This window comes from Lissotriton vulgaris, chromosome 12, assembly GCF_964263255.1.
Source record: "Lissotriton vulgaris chromosome 12, aLisVul1.2, whole genome shotgun sequence".
Taxonomy (NCBI): Eukaryota; Metazoa; Chordata; class Amphibia; order Caudata; family Salamandridae; genus Lissotriton; species Lissotriton vulgaris.
The window spans coordinates 702,771,190-702,794,910 of record NC_141700.1 but is presented as its reverse complement, the minus strand read 5'-3'; the positions used below and the strand labels follow the sequence as shown (position 1 = coordinate 702,794,910).

The window sequence follows — 23,721 nt, the reverse complement described above, 5'->3', positions numbered from 1 at the left end:
ATGGGACAAGAACCTCTAACGTTTAGAGGCCATAAATCCCTTGCACGACATGAGGGTATTGATGATGTTTTTATGGCCAGCTTTGTTAAGGGCTACTGAGAGTTTAAGAAGTATGATGAGGCTAGGGGTCATACTCATCTGCAATGTGGAACGCGTTAACTTGATCTGGAGGCTGATAGTAATACTGAAGGCAGAGGTTGTTGATTTTTCCCATGTTTTTGGGTGGCTACTATTATTTTCTTATTTATCTGATGACGAGCAGTTGGATAATTGGTCAATAGTTGGCGATGGTGTTGAAAAATAGGTTGGCATTTTTCTGACAACTCCTCCAGCAAAGCAATTTAAGGTGGTTAAATTGTCAACTAAGTACCTGGGTGGGTCCTGTTCAACATGCATTCTACTACCTACCCTGATGATACCAGTGTAACTTTGCTATGTCATTCTGTGCACACTTATGTTATTTGCATCCCTATTTTTGTTCATTTTTGGCTGGCATGACTGCTCACTCTTAACTCAAATGCCTTTTGTTTAATATATGCTGCACAGCACTCAGAAACTCCCTGCTGTTATTCAGACTTATACAAAATGGTATGAATGAATAAATACAGTGGTAATAGTTGTGGGTCTTCAAATCAATGAAGATGGCTGCAGTCAACAGTTAAACACATATTTAAGGTGGACCCCTGGATATTGAGTGTGGTAGTGCAGATGAACTACAATAATATATTGGTGGTATTCTCTTTAACTGTTGAGATGAGAACTCAGAATTAGTACTTTCATTACGGGGGTAAAGGCATCTGCCATGGGGTGGCACTTACTGGTTCCACCAACATTCTCCAAAATGTTTCAAAATCTGAATTTTAAGTACACAGGGAGACCTTCAGGACAATTCACTTTTGTCTGAACCACTGAAACCCTTCTCTCTGCTGTTGAGGGTAAAGGTCTGGAGGTCTTTGAACGGAATGAAAAAGTTTGAGATGATTTTAAAAAGGGCTTTGCTTCATCAGAAGGGTTCTGTAATGATTAATGTGAAGTAGGTGTTTTGTCCAACAGTGGACTTCTATAATGACAAAACATTAATTAATGTCAACCAAAGAGTCACAAATTGTATTAGATTGTCAGACTAAATATGTCTTTGTGTTGGCTAGTCCTACTTCATGAAATGGCTAGTGGATCTATGACCCCCCCACCACCACTCACACCAAGAACCTGGGGATCATCAATAGCAAACTCAACATGAACACCTAAGTCAACTCTGTCTCCACCTCATGCTTCTATACCCTGAAGGTGAAGAAGAAGATTTTCAAATTGCTCCAAAACAGCACCAGAAAACTGTCACATATGCCCGGGTCACAACCAAGCTGTACTATGGGAACACCCTGTATGACAGGATCAACAAAAAACTCACAAAAAGACTGCAGACCAAACAGGTCTTTTGGCCAGAATCTCTCTCAACCTCCATGCCACACTCACATTACAACAAACATGAATGAGTTCTACTGGCTCCCCATACATGAGTGTTGGACGTGGCCCTTTTTGGCAGGTTCACCCCTGATTTTTTTGCCTTAAGCTCTGACATAGTGGTAGTGATTTTAGGCCTCTGGGCACTTTAGCACTGTGGCCCAGTGTAAAGTGCGTGCGTTCTCTGAGTGCGTGTGGTGAGTTTGGCCTGCTCTCCCATAGGAATGCATGGGAAGTATGTGTGCCCATGGTAATTCCTGGTATGAGAGGAGTGCAGGGGCGAGTTTAGTATGTATGAACATGTGAGGATAAATACTGTGCAATGGTGTGCACAGATTTATTGTGACTGGTGGAAAAATGCCACTTTAAGAGGTTGTCATTTCTGTGTGCTGTGTGCCTGCCTGCCTGATGTGAATTGCATGTCCGGCTTGTGATTCACAGGAGCTGAGAGCTGTGGCTGGCTCCAGGAGGGGCGGGATGAGTCAGTGCTTGGCTGAATGGGACACCTGAGCTGAGAGTGGTGGGATGAGGGATCCCCAGTCTCTGAATAGGATGGTGCTTCCCTAGTACAATTTCGGCTCCGCCCCCTGTGGGGCGTCTGATCCATGAGCCCCCACCTGACAAAGGTGAGAGGAACTGAGCTAAACAAAGTGGTCTAAAACCCCTCTAAACCAGTTCTGACTGGTATCCCCGAGCCCTGTGCTGTCTCACAAAGGAAAAGGGCATTTAAATATAGGGGCTGTGACCCCATGAAAATGTTCAGTTCAGTTCTTTACTTTGGTGCTGTTTCTAAAGGGGCATGCTGCAGCTGGGGCCCAGGAGGTGCTACCATGAGGGTTTGCCTCCCTGGGCCCTACCTTGCCCCTGGACCTGGAAGACCTGTTATTTTGGACCTTCTTGTGCTGATCATCCACAAGGACTTCCAGGACTCTTGTGGCATCTAGCGCCTTGTGAGCTCTTTATTTTGTTTCCTAAAGGTGCTGTCTCCCTGCAGCTGATGGAGAGCGTGGGCTTTGCAGCGCAGCCATGTTAGAGGGAATCCCCAGTGTAGGGATTCCCCTGTTAGTCTTGGATTGCGGGTGCCCACTCCGCTTATTATTTTATTTTGATGGTGGGTGCCCACCCCACCTGGCGGCTTTGCTGTTGAATAATGCTGTGGGTGCCCACCTTTCATTTTCAGTGTTTGCGGGTGCCCACCCTGCATCTGAGCCAGGAAACTGACCACCAGAACGGCCGGGAGGAAGTCAGGCAACATAGTGCCTGACAGCGGGTGGGACTTCCATTTTTTCGAGGGAAGTCCTGCGCACACCGGTGGGGAGATGTGTGCCCTGCAGCCCAGGGCTCCCGTCAAGCAGAGGAGATCCCAGGCAAAGAACGGAAGACGGGAGCCCACCCTGCCTCCACCGGCATCGCTGTAGAGTCCTGGGTCCCAGGAGGGGGCCCAGGGGAAGAGAAAATGCGGCCGAAGCCGCCAACGGCAGCGTAGGGCTCCCAGGAGTCCAGGAAAGCCCAGCGAGAGAAGTGCTGCCGCCGCAAAGAGGAGAGTCCTGCCTTCAACCCCAGCCGGTTGAGTGGGGCTCGAGGTATGTAGTGCCTGGGAGAGGCACAGAGTCAGAGTGGCCCCGTCTGGCAGCGGGCCACTTCACCGAGAGGGGCATCTTTTGTTTACAGAGCCTGTGTGGCTCCAATGTGGGGCAAGATATTTTAAAGGTCCCGTTGGGGCCAGAGGGCCCGGTAGTGCCTGGCCCTTACGTTGATTCCCAGCTGCCCAGCTTGCTAGAGGGCAGCTGCTACGCTTGTGGGGCATGGTTGGTTGGAGAACCCCAAAAGAGGCCACGAGGGCACAGTTGTGCCAGTGCCTAATTGAGTATTCCCAGCTGCCCTGCGAGAGCGCCGGTAGCTCCAACGTTTTTACGCAGTTTTATTTTAGAGAGTCCCTGAGGGGGACAGAAGAGGCATAATGGTGCCAGGCCTAAAGTTATTTACAGCTGCGACGTTTAGGCCATTCTTTCTTTGGGGACATGTTTTTTGAGTTAGGAGTGAGATGCTATCCTTGGCCCCATACTTTCACAGCTGCGTAGCACTTAGTGCCTGCTGCAATGTTTAGGCCTGCGCAGAGTACGCACCCTTGACTTCCACTGCATTGGCAGTGCGCCCTGACTTGTGGACTTAGGGTATTTGAGCCCCTTTTGAGTTGGCCAGGGGGACTGAGGGTGATAGGGCACTGGGCAATAATGTGATTATGTGGTACTAGGAAATGTGATTCATGTAGTATGATTTACGCACCCTGTTTTGATACCTCTAAATATAGTTTTATGATTATGAGTTTTTTTTGCATATTATGGTTTATGCCAGTGAGATTATGTTCCACTGAGATTATATCCCTAATGTTAGTTATACTTTGGAGGTTAGGGTCTAATACATTTTAGACTTATGAGAGGATTGCATAATGTGTTTATGCTGGAGAGGTTGGCACATAATTTAATTTGCGCCTAATGTGATACTGTGCATAATGTAGTTTATGTTACAGGCTGATGCTAAGTACAGTGATTACCAGTGGTTACTGGTTGTACGTTTATGATATGTTTTACTTTTACTAAGTTTGCTTTATGATGGTTCCGACAGTGGTCCAGTGGACCCTGTCAGGTGTATATAATCCCTTGTAGATAAGACCTAGTGCCACGTGGCACCATGTATATTATGTGAGTACTATTCTAATGTGATATGAGAATACAAAGGCTACTTTTTGATATAACTGTGTGTGGAGTTCCTTTTGTAGTGTGCCTGGGATGTTGTTGCTGTCTGCGTGCGCAAATGCTTCACACATGGCCCCCGGGATAAGCCTGACTGCTCGTGCCAAGCTACCAAGGGGGTGAGCAGGGGTTATATTTGGCGTGTAACTCCCTTGCCCTGACTAGAGTGGTGGTCTCTGCCTGGCTTTGGCGCAAGCCTCAGTCAACCAGAGATCCCATTTCTAACAATGAACAAGCACAATTCCCCTCACCCATACTTTCAAGGCACTATGTAACTCTGGACCAGTATACCTCAACAATTGCATCTGATTTCACAAACCTTTCACATACCTGATCATACAGACTACTACTTGCACATATCACATACATACGGAAAACTAGATCTGGCAGTTGAGTCTTCTCCTATATAATTCATACACCTGCCACTACACATAAGAACCTCTTGGTCACTTTTTGGATTCTGCAAGAAGCTGAAGACCTGGCTTTTTTGAGTACTCCGACTATGTCTTACGTTTAGCTAGACTCACACCTGCTCAATAAATAAACACAGAGATGTCTCCTCCCTGTATAAATCAATAAGTGCTAATAAAGTCACTGGGAATACTGCTATCCCTCCTAACAGAAAAGAACAATCAAAAGGCAAAATTTATAGGGAATAAATCCCAAAAATAAATTCTTTAATACGTATTCATAAATACAATATAGTTAGCACCAAAAGATCATAAAGGCAAAAATATATACATTCCCACACAAAGTTCATTCAGATTCATACTCTCACGCATATGTTCCACATTCATACAATAACATTCGTCCTGATCCTAAAGGATCCAATCAATCACACACAAATTTCGAATCGAGAAAAAGGCAGCAAACCACAGTAATTAATGAATCATCAAAACATAATAATATAATAATGAGACTGAAATCAATAGTTTTCAAAATTCATGTCACATCAGGTAATTAGAAAATCAGTTGGATAATGTCCCGGTGATAGATCAAATTTAAGGCAATAACAAAATCAGAGCGTAAATATATACGGTCAAGATGACAATTTTAGATCAAAAAACAAGTGGAATGCTCCGCAGGGTTCTTTCAGTAGTGGTGTAAATTGCCGACGTACGTTTCGGTGACAGACCTGTTACGGGTCTCACCTTCCTCAGGGCTAAGATCTTCGTACGGACCAAAGTGGGGAAGATCTGAAATTATCATACATAATAATATCAACATAACAAAACAATGATGTTCTATTTCACAATAGTGCTCTATTTCACAATAGCAAAACGTCATATTGTGTACAACTGATATACTTTCAGTTTGAGGAGGGAAAAACAAAAGCATAAACCAATATGAGCAAGAATATATATGGTTGAACAAAGAATAATTATGGGACCAAAGAGATAAAACAGAGAGGTCAAAAATAAAGAAAGTAACCATAACCAATAAGTAACGATTAGTAAGTGATGTGCACCAACGAGGAAAATGGGAATGAGAGCTAGTTAGGAGCTCCAATGAAAGAAAAGAAAGAAGGAAACCCCCAATAAACCAATCACGCAAGATAACAAAAAAGAAGGATTAGAAAGAAATCAGAGACAAGAATAGAATACTAGTGAAGGGTCACTGATAGGGAATCATAAGAGAGTTACCTGGAGGTGCTGAAACTAAGAGATCAACTAATTATGTGGATGAACCAGCTGGATCTAATAAGGAATAAATGGACGCATTTAGAAAACACGGGGGGCAGATGGGTTGAAAGGAAGGGCCAGAGGGTAAACAAGAGGACTCACCTAAAAACGGAACTTCAAAGCCAAAGAATGCAGGCGGATGCAACATAGCAAGGAATTCACTCTAGGAGGGACTAAAGGGACACAAAGCGACAGGTATAAGGGTTATCAGGATAGGCGAGGTAGCTAAAAAGAAGAAAGGCAAGAGATAAGGCTCAAAACTACTCCCTATTACAATGGAAAGTAGAGACCAGAAAGGTAAAACAGGAGGACACACCTAAATGACGGAGCTCCCCATCAGAGTACACCAACAGCGGAAATTCGTTTAGAGGAAAACAGAGCAGCAGGAAGGATGAAGTGCCAAATATTAGGGGTCCAAGTAAACCTCGGTCACTGATGGAAAAAATTTACGGAAGAAAGGTTCGGGATCTGGCACGAACAGAGTTCGGTAGGAATGGGGGGAGCGGATACCGGTAAAAGTCAGAGCCATAATTACCCGTGTAAAGATACAGGTGCCCTCGGGAGAAACGTATAATGGGAGAAAAGCGGGAGGGACACTCCTCGGGGCCTTGAGGTGCGTTTTAAAGCTCAATTTGGTATACAGGGTGATATCTAAAAAATAATAAGGCAAGCCATCAGGCGCCACATTACATAGAGCAAAGGGGTGCAGAGTGACAGGAACAAGGTGCGCACTTACTGGGGATATGGGATAGAAACAGTCAGGCAGCGTCCCTGTGGCAACAATGGAACCGGCTATCGTATCCCGGAGAGGGAGGGCAATATATACCACAACCAATCAAGGGTGACAAACATGCTGACGCCCAAGGGGGGCTCGATTACGAGAAGTTTTGCAACTGATCAGTAACCATGGTTTAACCTCGGTACCCAGACAGAAAATATAGGCAAACCCATTTTTGCCTTTAGAAGGAATAAAAAACTTAAAAATGACTTGGTCCATGGTAAGAACGTGAAAGAGAATCATCATGTGCAAAAATCCATCACGGGTTCCAGTCTGATTACTGGCAACCACAGATGCGGTACTTGTCAAGCATGCCCTAATGCCATGGTTACTGATCAGTTGTTAATTAACAACTATCAGGTGGTACTTAAACAAATGACCAACTGCAGGATGGCCAACGTCATTTATGTCGTTCGCTGCCCCTGCAGCCTGACATATGTGGGAGAAACAGGCAGGGAGGTCAGATTCCGAATGAGTGAACATAAATCCAACATCAGGACTTAAAAGCTCTCGGCCCTCCTGGTTGGCCACTGGTTGGACAAAAAACACTCGGAATCTGAACTTCGTTGGATCATTCTGGAAAAAATCCTATGCCACAAAGGCACTGACTCACTCTCCTTACGGCAAAAATGAGAAGTTTTTTGGATTTATACCTTGAGAACAAAATGCGAAGGACTCAACTAACATATTCCGTTGGAGAAGGCCCTCGGTTAATTCTGTTTCCTAGAGCATCTGTGGGGTCTTTGGCCTGCATACTTTGATGAACCTTTCAGATTACCTTCTCCTGTGGTCCTGCATCCACTAATGTACTTGCTTGTCCCCTTACCTACGGGTTCCGGTGTGTTTTTCTACCTCTTTACTCTTAATTTTCTATTAACATTTGCGATCTTTTACCGCACTGATGGTATTCCGATTTAAGGGACCTTTTTCCTCACGACACCTGAACTGCCTGATCCTTTCCTCATAGCACCAGTTTTATTTATCTCTTTATTTTTACTCGCATCTGGCACGTTGATGGCTACTGAGGATCCTTCCACGTGTCGATGCTTTCTCTTAGCCAAGCTCTGCCCTTGTTTTGATATTTGGACAGGCTGCCTCTTTTTCCTCAGTCTCTTCCGTTTCCAATTCAGTCTAGCATTTACTGAGGATCCCTTATGTAGTATTCCCATTAGTTTGTGATTACTGCACATGCTTGTAGAATGTGATGCACATGCTTGTAGAATGTTATTGTTCTCCCTGGGTTTAACATTCCATGAGTGGGAGTTGGGAGTAGGAGGATGTTCTTCTTGGATTGTGGATGTACAAGCTGTCTGTTGTCATTAAACTTCATCTTCTTTATGAACCCTGCTTCCTGATTACTTCATACATTGGCGACGATTGGGATTTCAACAGAAGGATTAAGAAGATTTTGAAGAAGTTATTTAAAGACAGATAGCGTTCACTTATTCTTAAGGTATTTTACCTAAATATTTTTTTTATGTGTTTTGATTGCAACTGCGGCAGTTTTATATTAAGTGCTTTGATTGAACCAGCGCCTGTTTGCCTTTACATGCAGTTTTCATGTTTGCGTGTAAAAATGTGTCTTTAATTGACAAGCTGTTTGTTTTGAGGTGGTACAAAATAGCGTGGTACTTCCTACACTGATTTTTTTTGTCTTTTCTTCACACGCTGACTGTAGTTTATTTTGGCACAATTAACGTTATTTTTAAAGCAACATATTTGCAGCAAAGGGTCTTGGCATTTTTCAAAAGTTAAATCAACTACCTGCTTACCGGAGCACGATTCGAACGCACTTCATCATTCTGATGTTCTTGGAATGACAAGTGTACCTACGCACTGCATGACGCTGCATTTGTGACTCAAAAGCACGTGAGAAGGTAGGACGTCCAACGACGCTGCATCACGCGGTGACGCAAGACGCTCAGCGGCCATTTTCTAGCTCTTTTGTTTATGTTTCCATGACTACAGTTCACAAAGCATTTTCACGGGATTAGTTTCCAGCGTTTCACGATTGACAATCTTCTTTTCCCTCTATATTAATTTTTTTTTCTTTTGGGGAAAATTACAAGTAAGATGCTTTACTTGTGTTGACTATATGCAATTTTTGTCTACTTTCTGCAAAATACGTTATGCATTACATTTTCAACGTTTGAAGGAAGAAAACATCGATTATTCTTGTACAAGACATCAGACCTCGGTGACCACTTTTCTTATGTTCATTTTATTATTTTGTAACCATTTGTTTTGTTACAGGATATAATTGTACATTTAGAATATTTGCTGTCTTGTATTGGAAAGATATATTTTTTTGGTTTAGAGAATTTTATATTAACTGCAATAACATGTCTAACATTGTTGCACCTCCACATTTTTTACCAGCTGCAGGTGAACCTAAAATGGAGTGGGATCTTTGGTATCCTATGTTTTTAGCTTATGTTGATGTGTTAGAAGAAGATGGTTGTTCTGCTAAAAGAAAACTGGCTCTTTTAAGAAATTGTTTGGGAGGAGCTGGTTTAAAGGAATCAGCAAATGTACCTGCCATAGAAGGTTCAGGTGACACCAATGTTTTTGAAATTACTGTTCAGCAGATGAGCATTAGATTTGGCAGGAATATTAATACTGTTATGGAGAGTTTTAAATTCTACTCATGAGCTCAAAAAGATGTTGAATCCATTGAGGATTATATAGCTGCTTTGCGTACCTTAGCCGGATCTTGGGATTTTGAGACCATTAACTTCGAGCAAGTGTTAAGGGATCAAATCATGATGAAGACTAAAAGTAAGAAAATCCAAGAAAGCTTATGGATGGGTACTGAGTCCTCTCCTAGTGCTGTGTTAAATATTGCGAAAGGGATTGAACAATCTGAAAAGTTTGTTAGTGAAATAAGAGGTCAAGTGGTTAAACCCAAAGAGGTAATTCCTGAAGTTTCTGTAGTGAAGGATCATACTAATCCTAAAAAAAAATCTTATTTTCCTCCCAAGAAAGAATCTATGGTAAAAGACAAAAATCTTTGGGGGAAGAAATCTCAAGTGGTCTGTTATAGATGTGGTGGTGTAGACCATGTAGGTAGTTACAGAGGTTGCCCTGCCTGGAATAAAATATGCATTAAATGTAAAAGACCTGGTCATTTTAGCAAAGTTTTGCAAGTCTTCCCAGAAGGTTAATTTCATTACGTATGAATAGAACGAATGCCATAACCAGATTCCAGAGATCAACAGTATTCTGTGCGTTAATTATAACGAGTACAAAAGTTTTCCTAGAGATAAAATATCAATTGATGGTAGAGAAATCTCCATGTTTATTGATTCGTGTGCCTGGTATAGTATTATAGGAAGAGATGTATTTGACAAATTTTGGAACAACAGAAAATTATTTCCACCTCATGTTCAACCAGGGGGTTACTCTGGACATAAAATTGATCTTCAGGGTTTCATGTGGGCAGATTTAATGTTTAAAAACAGGAGAACTAGAGGTAAAATTTACATTGCCACCAAAGGTGTGTCTATTCATGGTTGGCCCCATCAAAAAGAAATGGGTATTAAGTTAGATCCTAATGCTTCTCCGCCAGTGTATATTGTACCTTCTGATACTGAAGAGTTTACTGGTGTTTTTAAAAAAAAGAAAATTCCTCAAGTTTTTCCGACACTCTAGGGGAATTTAAAGATTTTAAGCATGAAATTGTTCTCAAACAAGATGCTATTCCTATTAGGTACAGGGTAAGAAATGTACCTCTAGCGTATTGAGATAAATTAAAAATTATTTTGTCTGATTTAGTAGCAAAAAAGATTATTGAGCCAGTGGAATCTTCTCCGTGGGTTTCTCCCGTGGTTTTATCCCTTAAAAACAATGGCGGACTTCGTTTATGTGTGGATCTCCGTAGTTTAAACAAGGAGATATGGACATCCATTACCCTATATAAAAGAGCTCATTTCGACTTTGTCTGGTGCCTTTATTTTTTCTACTATAGACTTAGCTAGTGCTTATCACCAGGTACTGTTGCACAAGGAGTCAACATTTTTGACGACATTTATCACAACTGAAGGTATGTTTCAATTTTGCCGCATGCCATTTGGTTTGGCTAGTGCGGCGTCTGTCTTCCAAAGACTCATGAAAGAAGTGCTGGAAGGTTGCGAGGGTGCTGTGGCTTTCCAGGATGATATTTTGATTTTTGGAAAAGATGTTAAAGACCACTATAAGAATTTAGAAATGTTATTGAAACGTGTACAAGACAAAGGTTTATCTTTAAAATTTGCTAAATGTAAGTTTAGACAAAACAAAGTACAGTCTTTGGGACACAAAATTTCCAGCAATGGTATAAAGCCAAAGTTTAATCATATCCAAAGTATTTTGAATGCTCCTGCGCCTTCAACGAATGAACAACTTGTGTCATTTCTAGGTCTCACGGAGTTTTACAGTAAATTTGTACAGGATTATTCATCTAAAGTACATCTTTTAAGATCTCTGTTGAAGAAAAAGGTAAAATTCACATGGAATGATGAACATCAAGGCGCTTTTGAATTACTTAAAAAAGAAATAGTAAATGCTCCTTTTTTAAGACCTTTTTAAAGTTGGGAAAGAGTGCATTGTTGCTGTAGATGCAAGCAATGTTGGTTTGGACTCAGTTTTAATGCAAAGTAACAAAGGTGAAGAGTATGTGGTCTCATATGCGTCCAGAACGTTGCGTGGGGCTCAATATAATTATTCAACCATAGAAAAAGAACTGTTATCATGTACTTGGGCTAGACAACATTTACGACAATTTTTGTGGGGCACGAAATTTCGTTTACGCATAGATCACAAACCTTTAATCAACATGTTAGCTGCTGGTGGGGGTAGAACACTTACTGCTCGGTTGGCACGTTTAGCTGCTAAATTGCAAGAGTTTCAATGTGTAGTTGAGTATGTTCCAGTTCATTTGAATGTGCTTGCAGACTGCATGTCTCATTTGCCGTTACTTGATACACATGATTCTTTTAATAACGGTAATAATCTGGATGTTGCTTACACTATTGATGAGATTAATAGTGGAGATTCTAATGTTTCTTCTGATGCTATTTTTGAATCTGAGTTGAAGGCGGCTATGTGCAAAGACGTTTCTATGTCCAGTGTTGTAAAATGTATACAAATTGGGTGGCCTGAGGAAAGGAAGTTAACTGGTGATTTGTTGTCCTTTTGTAAGATAAAGGATGAACTCATGTTTTCACATGGTTTTGTCACTAGAGGTGAAAAAGTTGTTCCTCCACTTGACATGAGGAAAAAAATTATTTCGATGGCCCATGAAGGACATATGGGGATGTCTAGTACGAAGAGACGTATCAGAGAATTTTATTGGTAGCCGGGTATTGATGCAATGGTAGATAGATGGGTCCGATTGTGCTCTCCTTGTTCTAACAGTGACAAATCGGTCAAAGCTCTGTCAACTGAAATTTCACCTATTGAGTATGTTTCAAGCCCTTGGAAAAAACTTGGTATTGACATTATTGGTCCTCTCAATTTGTTCCCCAATAAGGCGGTATATGCTTTGGTTCTAATTGATTATTTCTCAAAATGGCCGGAGTTGAAAGTTGTGGACAAAATTGGTTCTACCCAAGTCATTGAGTTTCTAGATTACATTTTTTGTCGTGAAGGTATTACTGCAGAAGTGGTTTCGGACAATGGTCCACAATTTATTAGCAAAGAGTTTGTTTCTTTTCTTGATAGATGTGGTATTGTTCACAAAAGGGTGTCTAATTATAACCCAATGGCCAATGGTCAGGTAGAACGTTTTAAAAGAGTTATTAAAGATTCTATCCAATTGGCCATCAAAAATGGTTGGGAGAGGAAGAAAGCCTTATGTGCTACTATATTGTCGTATCGGGTTTCCCCTAATTCTGTCACTGGTGTATCGCCATTTGAGATGTTGCGAGGAAGAAAACCTGGGTCAAAATTGTTACCTTGGTGGATGAAAGTAAAATTACCACATGATTCTACTTTTGATTTGTCTCAAGTTAAGGATAAGGTTCAGAGTTATCAAATGAAAATGAGAGGTAATGTTTTGTCACATGGTTGTCATGTTTCAAAAATTAAAATTGGAGATTTTGTGCGTGTTAAATATGGTGGTTTACATGGCAAAAAATGCGCTAAATGGTCTGATCCGTGCAAAGTGATAGACGTCTTCACCAGAGCAGTTAGAGTTGAAGGTGGTAAAATCTGGAATTTTAGACGTATTTCTTTGTGTAAAGAGGTGAATTCTAAAAATATTTCTCAGCCTAATTTGCAAGTTTCACAGTCTGATTTGCAGAAATCTTGTGAGGATGATGAATGGTATTCTGCTATGTTAGATACTTTTAAGAATGCATTGCCACTTCTTGTTGATACAGAATCTGGTTCCGGGGATATAAGCAATTTTTGTGAGTCATCTTCACCCATTTGCACTAACAATAATGAGGTTCAAAGTGAGATTAATGTGGAATCAAGTAGTAATGTTGGTGAATTGAGGAAAAGTTCCTGTATCAAGTATACGCCTGTTAAACTGAAAGATTTTATTCACTATTAATTGTATTTGATGTATTTATATGTTTTTTTCTTTTATTGGCGGAAGGTGTGTAGTATTCCCATTAGTTTGTGATTACTGCACATGCTTGTAGAATGTGATGCACATGCTTGTAGAATGTTATTGTTCTCCCTGGGTTTAACATTTCATGGGTGGGAGTTGGGAGTAGGAGGATGTTCTTCATGGATTGTGGATATACAAGCTGTCTGTTGTCATTAAACTTCATCTTCTTTATGAACCCTGCTTCCTGATTACTTCACCTTAGTCTGAACTTCTCGTAATCCCACCCCGCTTGGGCGTCAGGATGTTTGTCACCCTTGATTGGTTGTGGTATATATTGCCCTCCCTCTCCGGGATATGATAGCCGGTTCCATCGTTGCTGCAGGGACGCTGCCTGACTGTTTCTATCACTTATCCCCGGTAAGTGCGCACCTTGTTCCCGTCACTCTGCACCCCTTTGCTCTATGTAATGTGACGCCTGACAGCTTGCCTTATTATTTTTTAGATATCACCCTGTATACCGAATTGAGATTTAAAACGCACCCCAAGGCCCCGAGGGGTGTCCCTCCCGCTTTTCTCACATTATCCGTTTCTCCCGAGGGCACCTGCATCTTTACACGGGTAATTATGGCTCTCACTTTTACCGGTATCCGCTCCCCCGATTCCTAGCGTACTCTGTTCGTGCCAGATCCCGAACTTTACTTCCGTAAATTCTTTCCATCAGTGACCGAGGTTTATCCGGACCCCTGATATTTGGCACTTCAACCTTCCTGCTGCGATGTTTTCCTCTAAACGAATTCCCGCTGTTGGTGTACTCTGATTGGGAGCTCCGTCATTTAGGTGAGTCCTCCTGTTTTACCTTTCTGGTCTCTATTTTCCGTTGCAATAGGGAGTCGTTTTTGAGCCTCATCTCTTGCCTTTTTTCTTTTTAGCTACCTCGTCTATCCTGATAGCTGAACCCTTATACCCAACGCTTTGCGTCCCTTTAGTCCCTCCTAGAGTGAATTCCCTGCTATTTTGCATTCTTTGGCTTTGAAGTTCCGTTTTTAGGTGAGCCCTCTTGTTTACCCCTCTGGCCCTTCCTTTCAACCCATCTGCCGACCTGTGTTTTCTAAACTAGTCCATTTATTCCTTATTATATCCAGCTGGTTTCATCCACCTAATTAGTCGATCTCTTAGTTTAAGCACCTCCAGGTAACTCTCTTATTATTCCCTATCACTGACCCTTCACTAGTATTCTATTCTTATCTCTGATTTGTTTCTGATCCTTCTTTTTTCTTATCTTACGTGATTGGTCTATTGGGGGTTTCCTTCTTTCTTTTCTTTCATTGGATCTCCTAACTAGCTCTCATTCCCATTTTCTTCGTAGGTGCACATCACTTACTAATCGTTACTTATTGGTTATGGTTACTTTCTTTATTTTTGACCTCTCTATTTTTTCTCTTTGGCCCCATACTTATTCTTTCTTCAACCATATGTATTCTTGCTCATATTGATTTATGCCTTTGTATTTCCCTCCTCAAACTGAAAGTATATCAGTTGTACACAATATGACTTTTTGCTATTGTGAAACAGAGCACTATTATGAAATAGAACATCATTGTTTTGTTATGTTGATATTATTATGTATGATAATTTCATATCCTCCACACTTTGTTCCGTACGAAGATCTTAACCCTGAGGAAGGTGAGACCCGTAACAGGTCTGTCAGCGAAACGTACGTCGGCAATTTACACCACTACTGAAAGAACCTGGCGGAGCATTCCACTTGTTTTTTTCTTCTAAAATTGTCATCTTGACTGTGTATTTTTATGCTCTGATTTTGTTATTGCCTTAAATTTGATCTATCACTGGGACATTATCCAACTGATTTCCTAATTACCTGATGTGACATGAATTTTGGAAACTATTGATTTCAGTCCCATTATTATATTATTATGTTTTGATGATTCATTAATTACTGTGGTTTGCCGCCTTTTCCTCTATTCGAAATTTGTGTGTGATTGATTGGATCCTTTAGGATCAGGACGATTGTTATTGTATGAATGTGGAACATATGCGTGTGAGTATGAATCTGAATGAACTTTGTGTGGGAATGTATATATTTTTGCCTTAATGATCTTTTTGTGCTAACTATATTGTATATATGAATACGTATTAAAGAATTTATTTATTGGATTTATTCCCTATAAATTTTGCCTTTTGATTGTTCTTTTCTGTTAGGAGGGATAACCGTATTACCAGTGACTTTATTAGCACTTATTGATTTATTCAGGGAGGAGACATCTATGTGTTTATTTATTGCCTATTTACCCTGCGTCTCCACCCTTATCAGTCTTCAGGGGCCCCCTTGTTGTATTGGAAGTTGTCACACCTACTCAATGTCAGAATACCCTCCCTGGTGGTAGTGTATTCTACAAATCTGCATAACATGAAGTGCTCACAGGTAATCAGGGATTTAAGTGAGAAGAAAAAAGTGGTATATGATACCTGAATGGTATTTTAGTGCCTCTCTGAGGTTTCTCTTGTTGCATCCAGATATATATCACAACAACTGACATACACCTAAAATTAAACAGGACTTTTGGCTTTATCAATGATAGTTGGCTGTTAAAGATAATGAAAATGATTTTGTTGTTAATATAATAAAAATAGTACTGAGGACTTCATAAGGGCTAGTGGCCTTCCGAATGTCTCAGTCATTCCCATTATGTTCTTTCTGTGTCATACATGTATACCCTTTCTCTTACTATGTCTTCTTCATCTGCATATGTTTCATCTCGTTTCATCCTTTTTAGCACCCTCCTTTCACTCTCTCCTGAATTCTCTTCCTCATCTCTCCTTCACTTTGTCATCCCCCAAACACAGAATATTTGCACAGTCACATTTGCAACTGAAATATGCAACCACTGCTCTGCGTGCTCTACAATGAAGACATGGATTGGATGACCATATATTGTGAACAGTTTTTTGACCCACTCACAGGCACTGTAAGAAACTTGCACTGATGTCAGCTTCAAATCCAGAATTCTCACTCGTGGTCCAACACATGGAGGTGATTCAGTTCAAACTATTCATTGCACAGAAGTAATAAGCTAAAAGAAAAAAACTGAAAAACCCAACTTCCTGGAATTAGCTAGAACTCTTAGGCAATGCAAGGTTAAGTTAAATATGCGAAATATAAACAGGAACAAAATCACTGACATGGGTTACCTTAACGTTTTTTACAGTCATTCTTCAGAAATCAATCAGTGTGATGTCTAGGCCTGGGCGGTGAACTCTGCTCCGTTTATGGAGTTTGCAAAGTTTTTTCCCCACTCGCCAATGGTAAGTTGGCGAGCACAAGCGAGGAAAATATAATGCTAGTTGCTTTCCAGCAAGATTTCTCAACCTGGGTGCTTGCGGATGGTTGCAACTACTCGCATTGAGAAACCTTCCGTTCGTGTTGAGGAAGCTGCTCCCGCTCAAGTAAATGTTCAGAAAGAAGCTGCACCCTCTTGCACTGCCCGTGATGCCATTCGCACTGATTTTACAGCACGGGACAAACATCCAGTGCTAATAATCATCACAAACGGTGCAAGGTTTACACACTCTGCCACTCGCGGAACTCCACGTAGCTTGGCAGAGTTTTTTTGTCACTTCGCATAGCGGTACTCTGCAAACTCCACCCAGGCATAGTTTTCTCAGTACAGTTAAGTATATGAATATAGGGCCCAGTTTCAATGTTTGTTTTTAAATACTACCAGGTCTGAGACTCAGAGGAACCCGGCCCAATTAATGACATGCAGTTAGTTCTGTTAATTAATTAAGTACAGATTGCTGTTGTAGCATAGACTCAGTTCTGCCATGAGAGCCTTGGACGACAGGTAACTGAAAGTTAGGCTTTTAGCATACACTCATACATTTAATTTATTCCTGCCTGCTCTAATTCACACGCTATCCAACCTTTGTTGCGTAAAAATAGATGTCAGCTTCAGGATTGTCTTCTCTAATTTTTTTTTTTTTTTATAAAACCACATAAACTATATTCCAAAAGGCTGTGCCCATGGTAGAAGTCAAAGCATCTTGGAAAAAAAAGCCATACACGTAAGGCCTATAATTTGTAAAATAAATAACTTTTAAAAATTAATTGTATTTATCACCTCTTTTTGAACTGCATTGCAAAAGTTCACAGAACTCGCAAGTGCTAAGAGGCAAAAAGTCTATTTTTTGCACTGAAACAGTAGCTTAAAGCTTAAGTTAGAGTATTAAGAGGCAGATTTTCAACCGCCTGCGCTGCAAGTATGTCACTTTTTGTGACGTGGCTTTTCCTGTCCTTGTAAATATGGCCCCTTTACACGCAACACTTTGCGCGAAAGGGGTGTTTCATGGGGGTTGCTGTGGGTGTTCCCACGCAACACACATGGAACAGACACATTTTCAGATTTACGAGGAATCGTAAATCTGGAAATGCCAGTCGCAAGGAGGAGAAATGTTTTCATTTCTCCTCGCTTCTTCCTCTTTCATTGCATGCTGCATTCTACAGCACGCGTTGAAAGAGGAAAATGCCTGTAGTGATTGTTTTTGTGCAAAAACAATCTCCCCATGGCCCAGGCATCCTTGCACCATGGTGCAAGGGTGCCTGCGCAAGCACAGGGGAGAGATCAGGAATGCTACATATCATTGTAAATATGTCACATTACTGTGCTCTGAAAGTGCCGCAGCATGGCGCAGCCAAAGGGCTTTTGGTGCTGCGTTGCGGCACTTTCTTATAGATCTGCCTTCAAGTGTTAATTTAATTGTTTCATGTGGAAGTGTCACAATTCTGCATGCGATTTGTTTTGCAATAACTCAACTCTATTTTTTATTAAATGCGCTAAATCTGTGGGGTGTGCAAAGTTGCAACGTTTTTTTTTGGCAACCACGCATTACTCCCGAAAGCCTTCAATGAGATTAAAATATTTTGGGCCAAATTTATGAACAGTGATGCATTGCTGGGTGAAAACAGCAATGCGTCACTTTTCATTGTGCCCTCCTTGCGACATGCTGGATGCGTCATATTTATAGTATGACACATCATGTCGCAAGGAGTCATATCTGTAGGCGCAAAAAAGATGCATTGCTGGAGTGCGTCAGAAAAGTGTCGCAACTCAAGCAATGGGTAATTTCACACGGGCAGGTCCCATTTCAAAGGTACCCGCGTCATTCTTACACCTGCTGTGAGGCAGGCGTAAGATATTGACGCATTTTGTGTCCTAGAAGTGACGCAATGAAATCTCATAGATTCCACTGTGTCACTTTTATGAGGCTTACTTGCGTCAGAACGCCCACACTGCATACATTATACCTGGCGCAAGTATAATGTGGTGCAGGGGTTTACAAAGTGACGCATCAACCTAGATGCATCACTTTGTAAATATGACACAACATGGCACATTTTTAACCCCGCTGGTGCGTCACAAAAAGTGATGCACCAGAGGCGCAAAAGTGACGCAGGGGATCATAAAAAAGCTCATTCATTTTTTGTCGATTCAGCTCGCCTTTTCCTAGAGACTGTTGAGTCACCTGTGAGAGATAAATGAGCATGGTATGCAGCATGCACTAAATGCTTGTGAATTACCGATGCTATGTCGTTTCCCCAGTTTAAGCATCAGCTAAGACTCCCAATAAAAAATCACACTCAGGGTAGTGAAACTAAGAACTATGCAAAGGGCGACAATTCGGAACTCTTAACTCGCATGATTAAAATCTTTCCACCGCCTTAGATACATCTATAAACGTGTTTCTCTTCGGCATGAAAAATACAAATTCAGATTTGCTTTCTAAATATGGACTGTTTTACAAACTGAATAGTAAAATCGTCCAACTGCAGCTTTAATTAGCAACTGCTAGCAAGCTTTTGGTGCGAAAAGTTCTCCAGTGCTCAGGCAGATTTCACGCGCTGTTCTAATGCAGCGCTATTAGGGCCACATTCAGTGCCAAGTTGTGCAAAAAATGTTTGTGCACAGCATGTCTTTCGGCCCCAGAGCACTTCAGAAGAACAGAACATGCATGCCAACCTTTTTATCTTCAGAAGTCCAGACATTACTTTAGATCCTCACGGCATTTACGATTGTGGTGCTTGTCAAGAATACTAAAAAATAAATAAAAAAAAGGAACACAAACGTTTGTTAAGTAGAGGTTTGAGCTACTCACAGGGTATAAAAAGACAAATGAACAGGCCTGCACGTGAAATCTTCATCTTCTCAATAATCCCTCTGCTTTCTCCTCAGGTAGTCGTTGATGGGCAGAGAAAATTGTGAATGTGAGGAGAGAAGGCTTGGAGGAAGCAGTACATCTGAGACAAGGTTTGATCTGTGGACTATAACTCAGAGGTCAAAGGGGAAGTAGAACTATACAAGGGGAGAGAGGCTTGGTGGGATTCCAAGTTCCACTGATAAAGCTCAAAGAGCAGCAGTTAAAGCAAACGTAATGACTAATTATTTAGTTTTATAACAGAGATAAATAGCAAGTTGGAAAGTTGGATCTATGCATCAGGAAGTATTTTTATTGGAAGAGCAAAGAGTGTTCAAACGACTGAGGGTACTCACAGACACTAACAGTACAAACCTTTTTCCGAAAATGTCCTTCTTTTGCCCCAAATTCAGGTGGATTCACTCCTCTTTCATGAGGCAGCGTGCCACGCTAAGGCATGTGAACGAAGATAACAAGACCTATTTACAAAAAACATTTTGTGGCGCATTTAGTAGTACTGTTCAACAAAATAGTGTTGGAGCACTTAGTGTTTTGTAAAATACCCCTCACACACCAAAAGGCCCCTTGGTGTCATGCTTCATCATCGGGGTCTTCACACCCCTCTAACGGGATGTGGCGTGCTACGACCAACGACTACGCGGGAGCACTTTTTAGTTATTTGACTATATGTGGTGCATGTGTTTGGGTGTATTTATAAGTGAGTGGTGGGATGTGGTGAAAGGATAAAAAGTACCTGGCTCGTGAGTATACTCGAAAAAAAATGTATTCCTAACTCCGGCTGGTACTGATAAAAGAAGTGCAGTGTGAGATCAGATCTGTCGTGTTAATGGACAGGACCTCAGGTGTGCGTCGACATGTTTCGGAGACAGGGCTCCTTCTTCAGGACGGGGGCACAACTTCCCCACCTTACTCACGTTTCATTAAATATTACCAAAATGTATTAAAGTTGATAACATAAAATTGAAAAAAGTAAAAGCTATGTGTGGTATTTAAGGCTATGGTGTGCCTACAGCGGTCTACTACAAGTTCAATGACGTTAGAGGGGTGCGAAGACCCAGATGATGAAGCATGACACCAAGGGGCCTTTTGGTGTGTGAGGGGTATTTTACAAAACACTAAGTGCTCCAACACCATTTTGTTGAACACTTCACTCTGACCTTTAGTTGGATTCTTTTTGTTTATGAAAGTAAGTTTGTGGAGCAAGAATCCTTCTCTATTTGCTCTACCTCCCCCTTCTGTTTTTTGTGCATTTAGTAGTACTACATGTTGGAAATTGGGTTACCGTTTGAGGAGGGTGAAACTCAAATGTTATGCTTAAAAGGCTACTTAAGTTGGTGGCACTTGGCTGAGGAAGAACGAAGATTGTGCAAGGGGGCATACCATTCAAATCTGCTCGGCAAAGGCCTGAGTCCAATGCCATGCAGAGCTTTGAAAACGAAACACATTGATTTAAATTGCAACCTCTGCGCTACTGGGAGCCTATGGAGCTCAGCTAGGGCCTATATACACATAAACAATACAAATTAATTTGGATTAATACATAAAACATTATAACTGCCATTGGAGCTCATTGTAAGTGACCATATTTTCAACTGGTAACTACACATTACCAGAGTAACCAATCCTTTGGCCAGTGGGGGCAGACCATATAACCCAAAGCCTGTTGTGGCAAGGAGCCACCAGCATGGTGCGTGCACCCGGAGGTGCCTGGTTAATTCTTGAAGGCCTTCCGCCATACAGAAGCAGAGAGTGTAGCCGGTGAAGGTGGACCGCATCCCCCCGAGCCTGGGTTGCACCAGGGCATGTGCCCAGGTGAAGACCCGGCCTGTCTGCGCCTGTCAGTGGCAGGAAGAGGCAGGTGGTGTTACCCACATTGGCTTGAATTTTAGTGAACAGCTATCTTCTATCTGCACTGTGGTAGCATGCCACCCAGGACAAAGCCAACGTTTAAAGGTCTGTTTCCTTTGGATTTAACAATCAGTAATTGTCTTGTCTGGCGGCTTTGTTGGCTTTTCACTGGCATTCCCTGCTTGGAATTATTGTTGGTATTCAGCCTGACAAGGGGCTAATGGTTCTTAAAGGTGTCACAACAATGGGTAAAAAGAAAGGTCATACCATTAAACTGAGGTCTCGCTCTGTTGCCCCCATGTATTATCCATAGAAGGCTTCCTTCATTGGGCTGTGAGACTGTATCTAAGGAAATAGAACTTGTTGAAAGGGGGCTTTCGTTTGACTGCGACAGGGACATTTCCCACACCCCACACCCCCGCTGTTTGACCTGGCACCATTGGTGTGGGTCTCCCTTCCATTTTTTGCTGTTGCCTCCTGTATTTTTACTTTGTGTTTTGCTGGTCTAGATGCTTTGGGCACTTTGCCACTGCTATTCGGTGCCAAAGTGCTAGTGCTCCCTATTGTAAAGCATTGTAATGGATTGGTGACTCCATGATTGGTTCATTTGATTTACTTTTCAGACCCTAGTACAATGCACCATGTGTGCCCAGGGCCTGTAAATCAAATGCTGCAGGTGGGCATGCAGCACTGGTTGTGCCACTCACAGAAGCAACTTGTAAAATTTGACTCAGGCCTGCCATTGCAGAGCCTGTGTGCAGCCTGGGGCTGCCATGTCGACTTGGTAAGTGCACCCACTTGCCAGTCCCTAAACCTTCCCTTTTCTACATATTAGCCATCCCTAACGTAGTCCCGAGGGCAGGGTGCATTGTATGTAAAAGGTAGGACATGCCCTGATGTGTGTAGCATGCCCTGATAGTGAATTACAGCCAATTTAGTTTTTCACTATTTCAAAGCTACCTGTTCCCATAGGCCAGAATGGGCAGTTTGATTAAAACATTTTATAGTCCTAACTGACTCAGGGAACTAGGTGGAAATTCGAGTTTAGTATGCCTGAACTCAGAATGATAAAATACATCTTTTAGTGAAGTTGGTTTTAACATTCTGTGTTTTAAAATACCAGTTTTAGAAAGTAGGTCTTTTCTTGCCTAACTATCCAAGCCTGCCTCTGCTAGGTTGTGTATTCAATGTCTGGATTGTGAGGAAAAGGGGCTGGGGGGCTCCAGGAGACAGGGTAAGTCAGCACAAGGCTGAATAGACCTATCTGCATGTAGAGTGGTGGGAAGAGTAGTACCAGGGCCTGAATAGGGCTGCACCTGCATTCCACAATCCTGGCTACACCTCCTATGGTGTGTATGATGACCCTGGCCCACACTGTTGAAAGGAAAGAAGGAGTCCTGTAAACAAAATGCTCCAGGACTGCACAGAACTGGTTTAGACTAGGTACAGACACTCTCTGCCGTCAGAGACAAAGGATTTTGTTGTCTAAAAGGGTGGACCCAGACCCCAGAACTTTAGATCACTTTTGGGAATAAAGACGACCCTTTGCCAAGAAGAAGAACGAAGGAAGCTGAAGGAGGAGACTGGCCCTGTGCTGTGCTGTTGGGGTTGGCCTGCATTGGTTACTTTTTTGCCAATGAGGAAAGGAACTTTTTGTGTACTTTTGCAATCTTGACAAAGAATCTCCAATGGCTTGAACTGAGCTTGCCACCTGCCTTAAGTCTCATGGATACAAGACTTCACCACCAGCTCCCTTAAATTCCCTTGCTGTGGAGTTCTGCTTGCAGACAGTTGCCTACGGTTGTTTGTGCCCTTTGTAGAGACTGCGAGTCACTGGGAGCTTGGAAGTGCGACACGACGAGGAGAAGCGTGTCGCAGCAGCAGCAATTGCTGTTGCATCACCGAGAAGTGTGGCGCCACAGCAGCTCTTTGCCGTCGCATCATCGACGGAGCGGGTCGAATCACAGGAGAAGCGTATCGCTGCTGCAGAGGTCACCGTTGCATCACCGGAGAAGTGTGTCGCAGGGCCTGTCGCGGCTCAGAATTTACCGAGTTCTCCGCATGGCCCTCTGATGTGCACGCATCACATCCAACGTTGTCGTATCACATCAAGACGCCATTTTCTTGCATCGCACCGGATGGTCGCATCTCATCAAGGCGCCATATTGTCACATCGCACCGGATCACAGTAAGAAACTGACGCATCACCTCCTCTCTGGTAAGGAACTGACTCATCCCCTCCCCTGCGCTGCAGTAAGGAACTGACGCATCACCTCCCTCAAAGCAAGGAACTGATGCATCACCTTCCCTGCGACCCTTTTATTTGTATTGCGTGACGCATCCAAGGGACTTTGAGGTACTTTGAGAATAAAGTGTTGCGCTAAAGCTGACATAGGAGCTTGATTGAAGAACTATCCAGAGCGCCTGGTAAAG

General features: G+C 42.1%; 1 protein-coding gene across 1 annotated transcript in view; it reads right to left on the bottom strand.

Moving 5' to 3' along the window:
* The window catches only part of LOC147678040 (mucin-3A-like), a 174,535-nt gene extending 154,961 nt beyond the window's left edge, over positions 1-19,574 (bottom strand). The window contains exon 1 of the mRNA XM_086945937.1: positions 19,381-19,574. Coding sequence (XP_086802063.1) covers positions 19,381-19,426 — 46 coding nt within the window. The 5' untranslated portion in view covers positions 19,427-19,574. The remainder of the gene's footprint in view (positions 1-19,380) is intronic.
* Between the last annotated feature and the right edge of the window lie 4,147 nt (positions 19,575-23,721).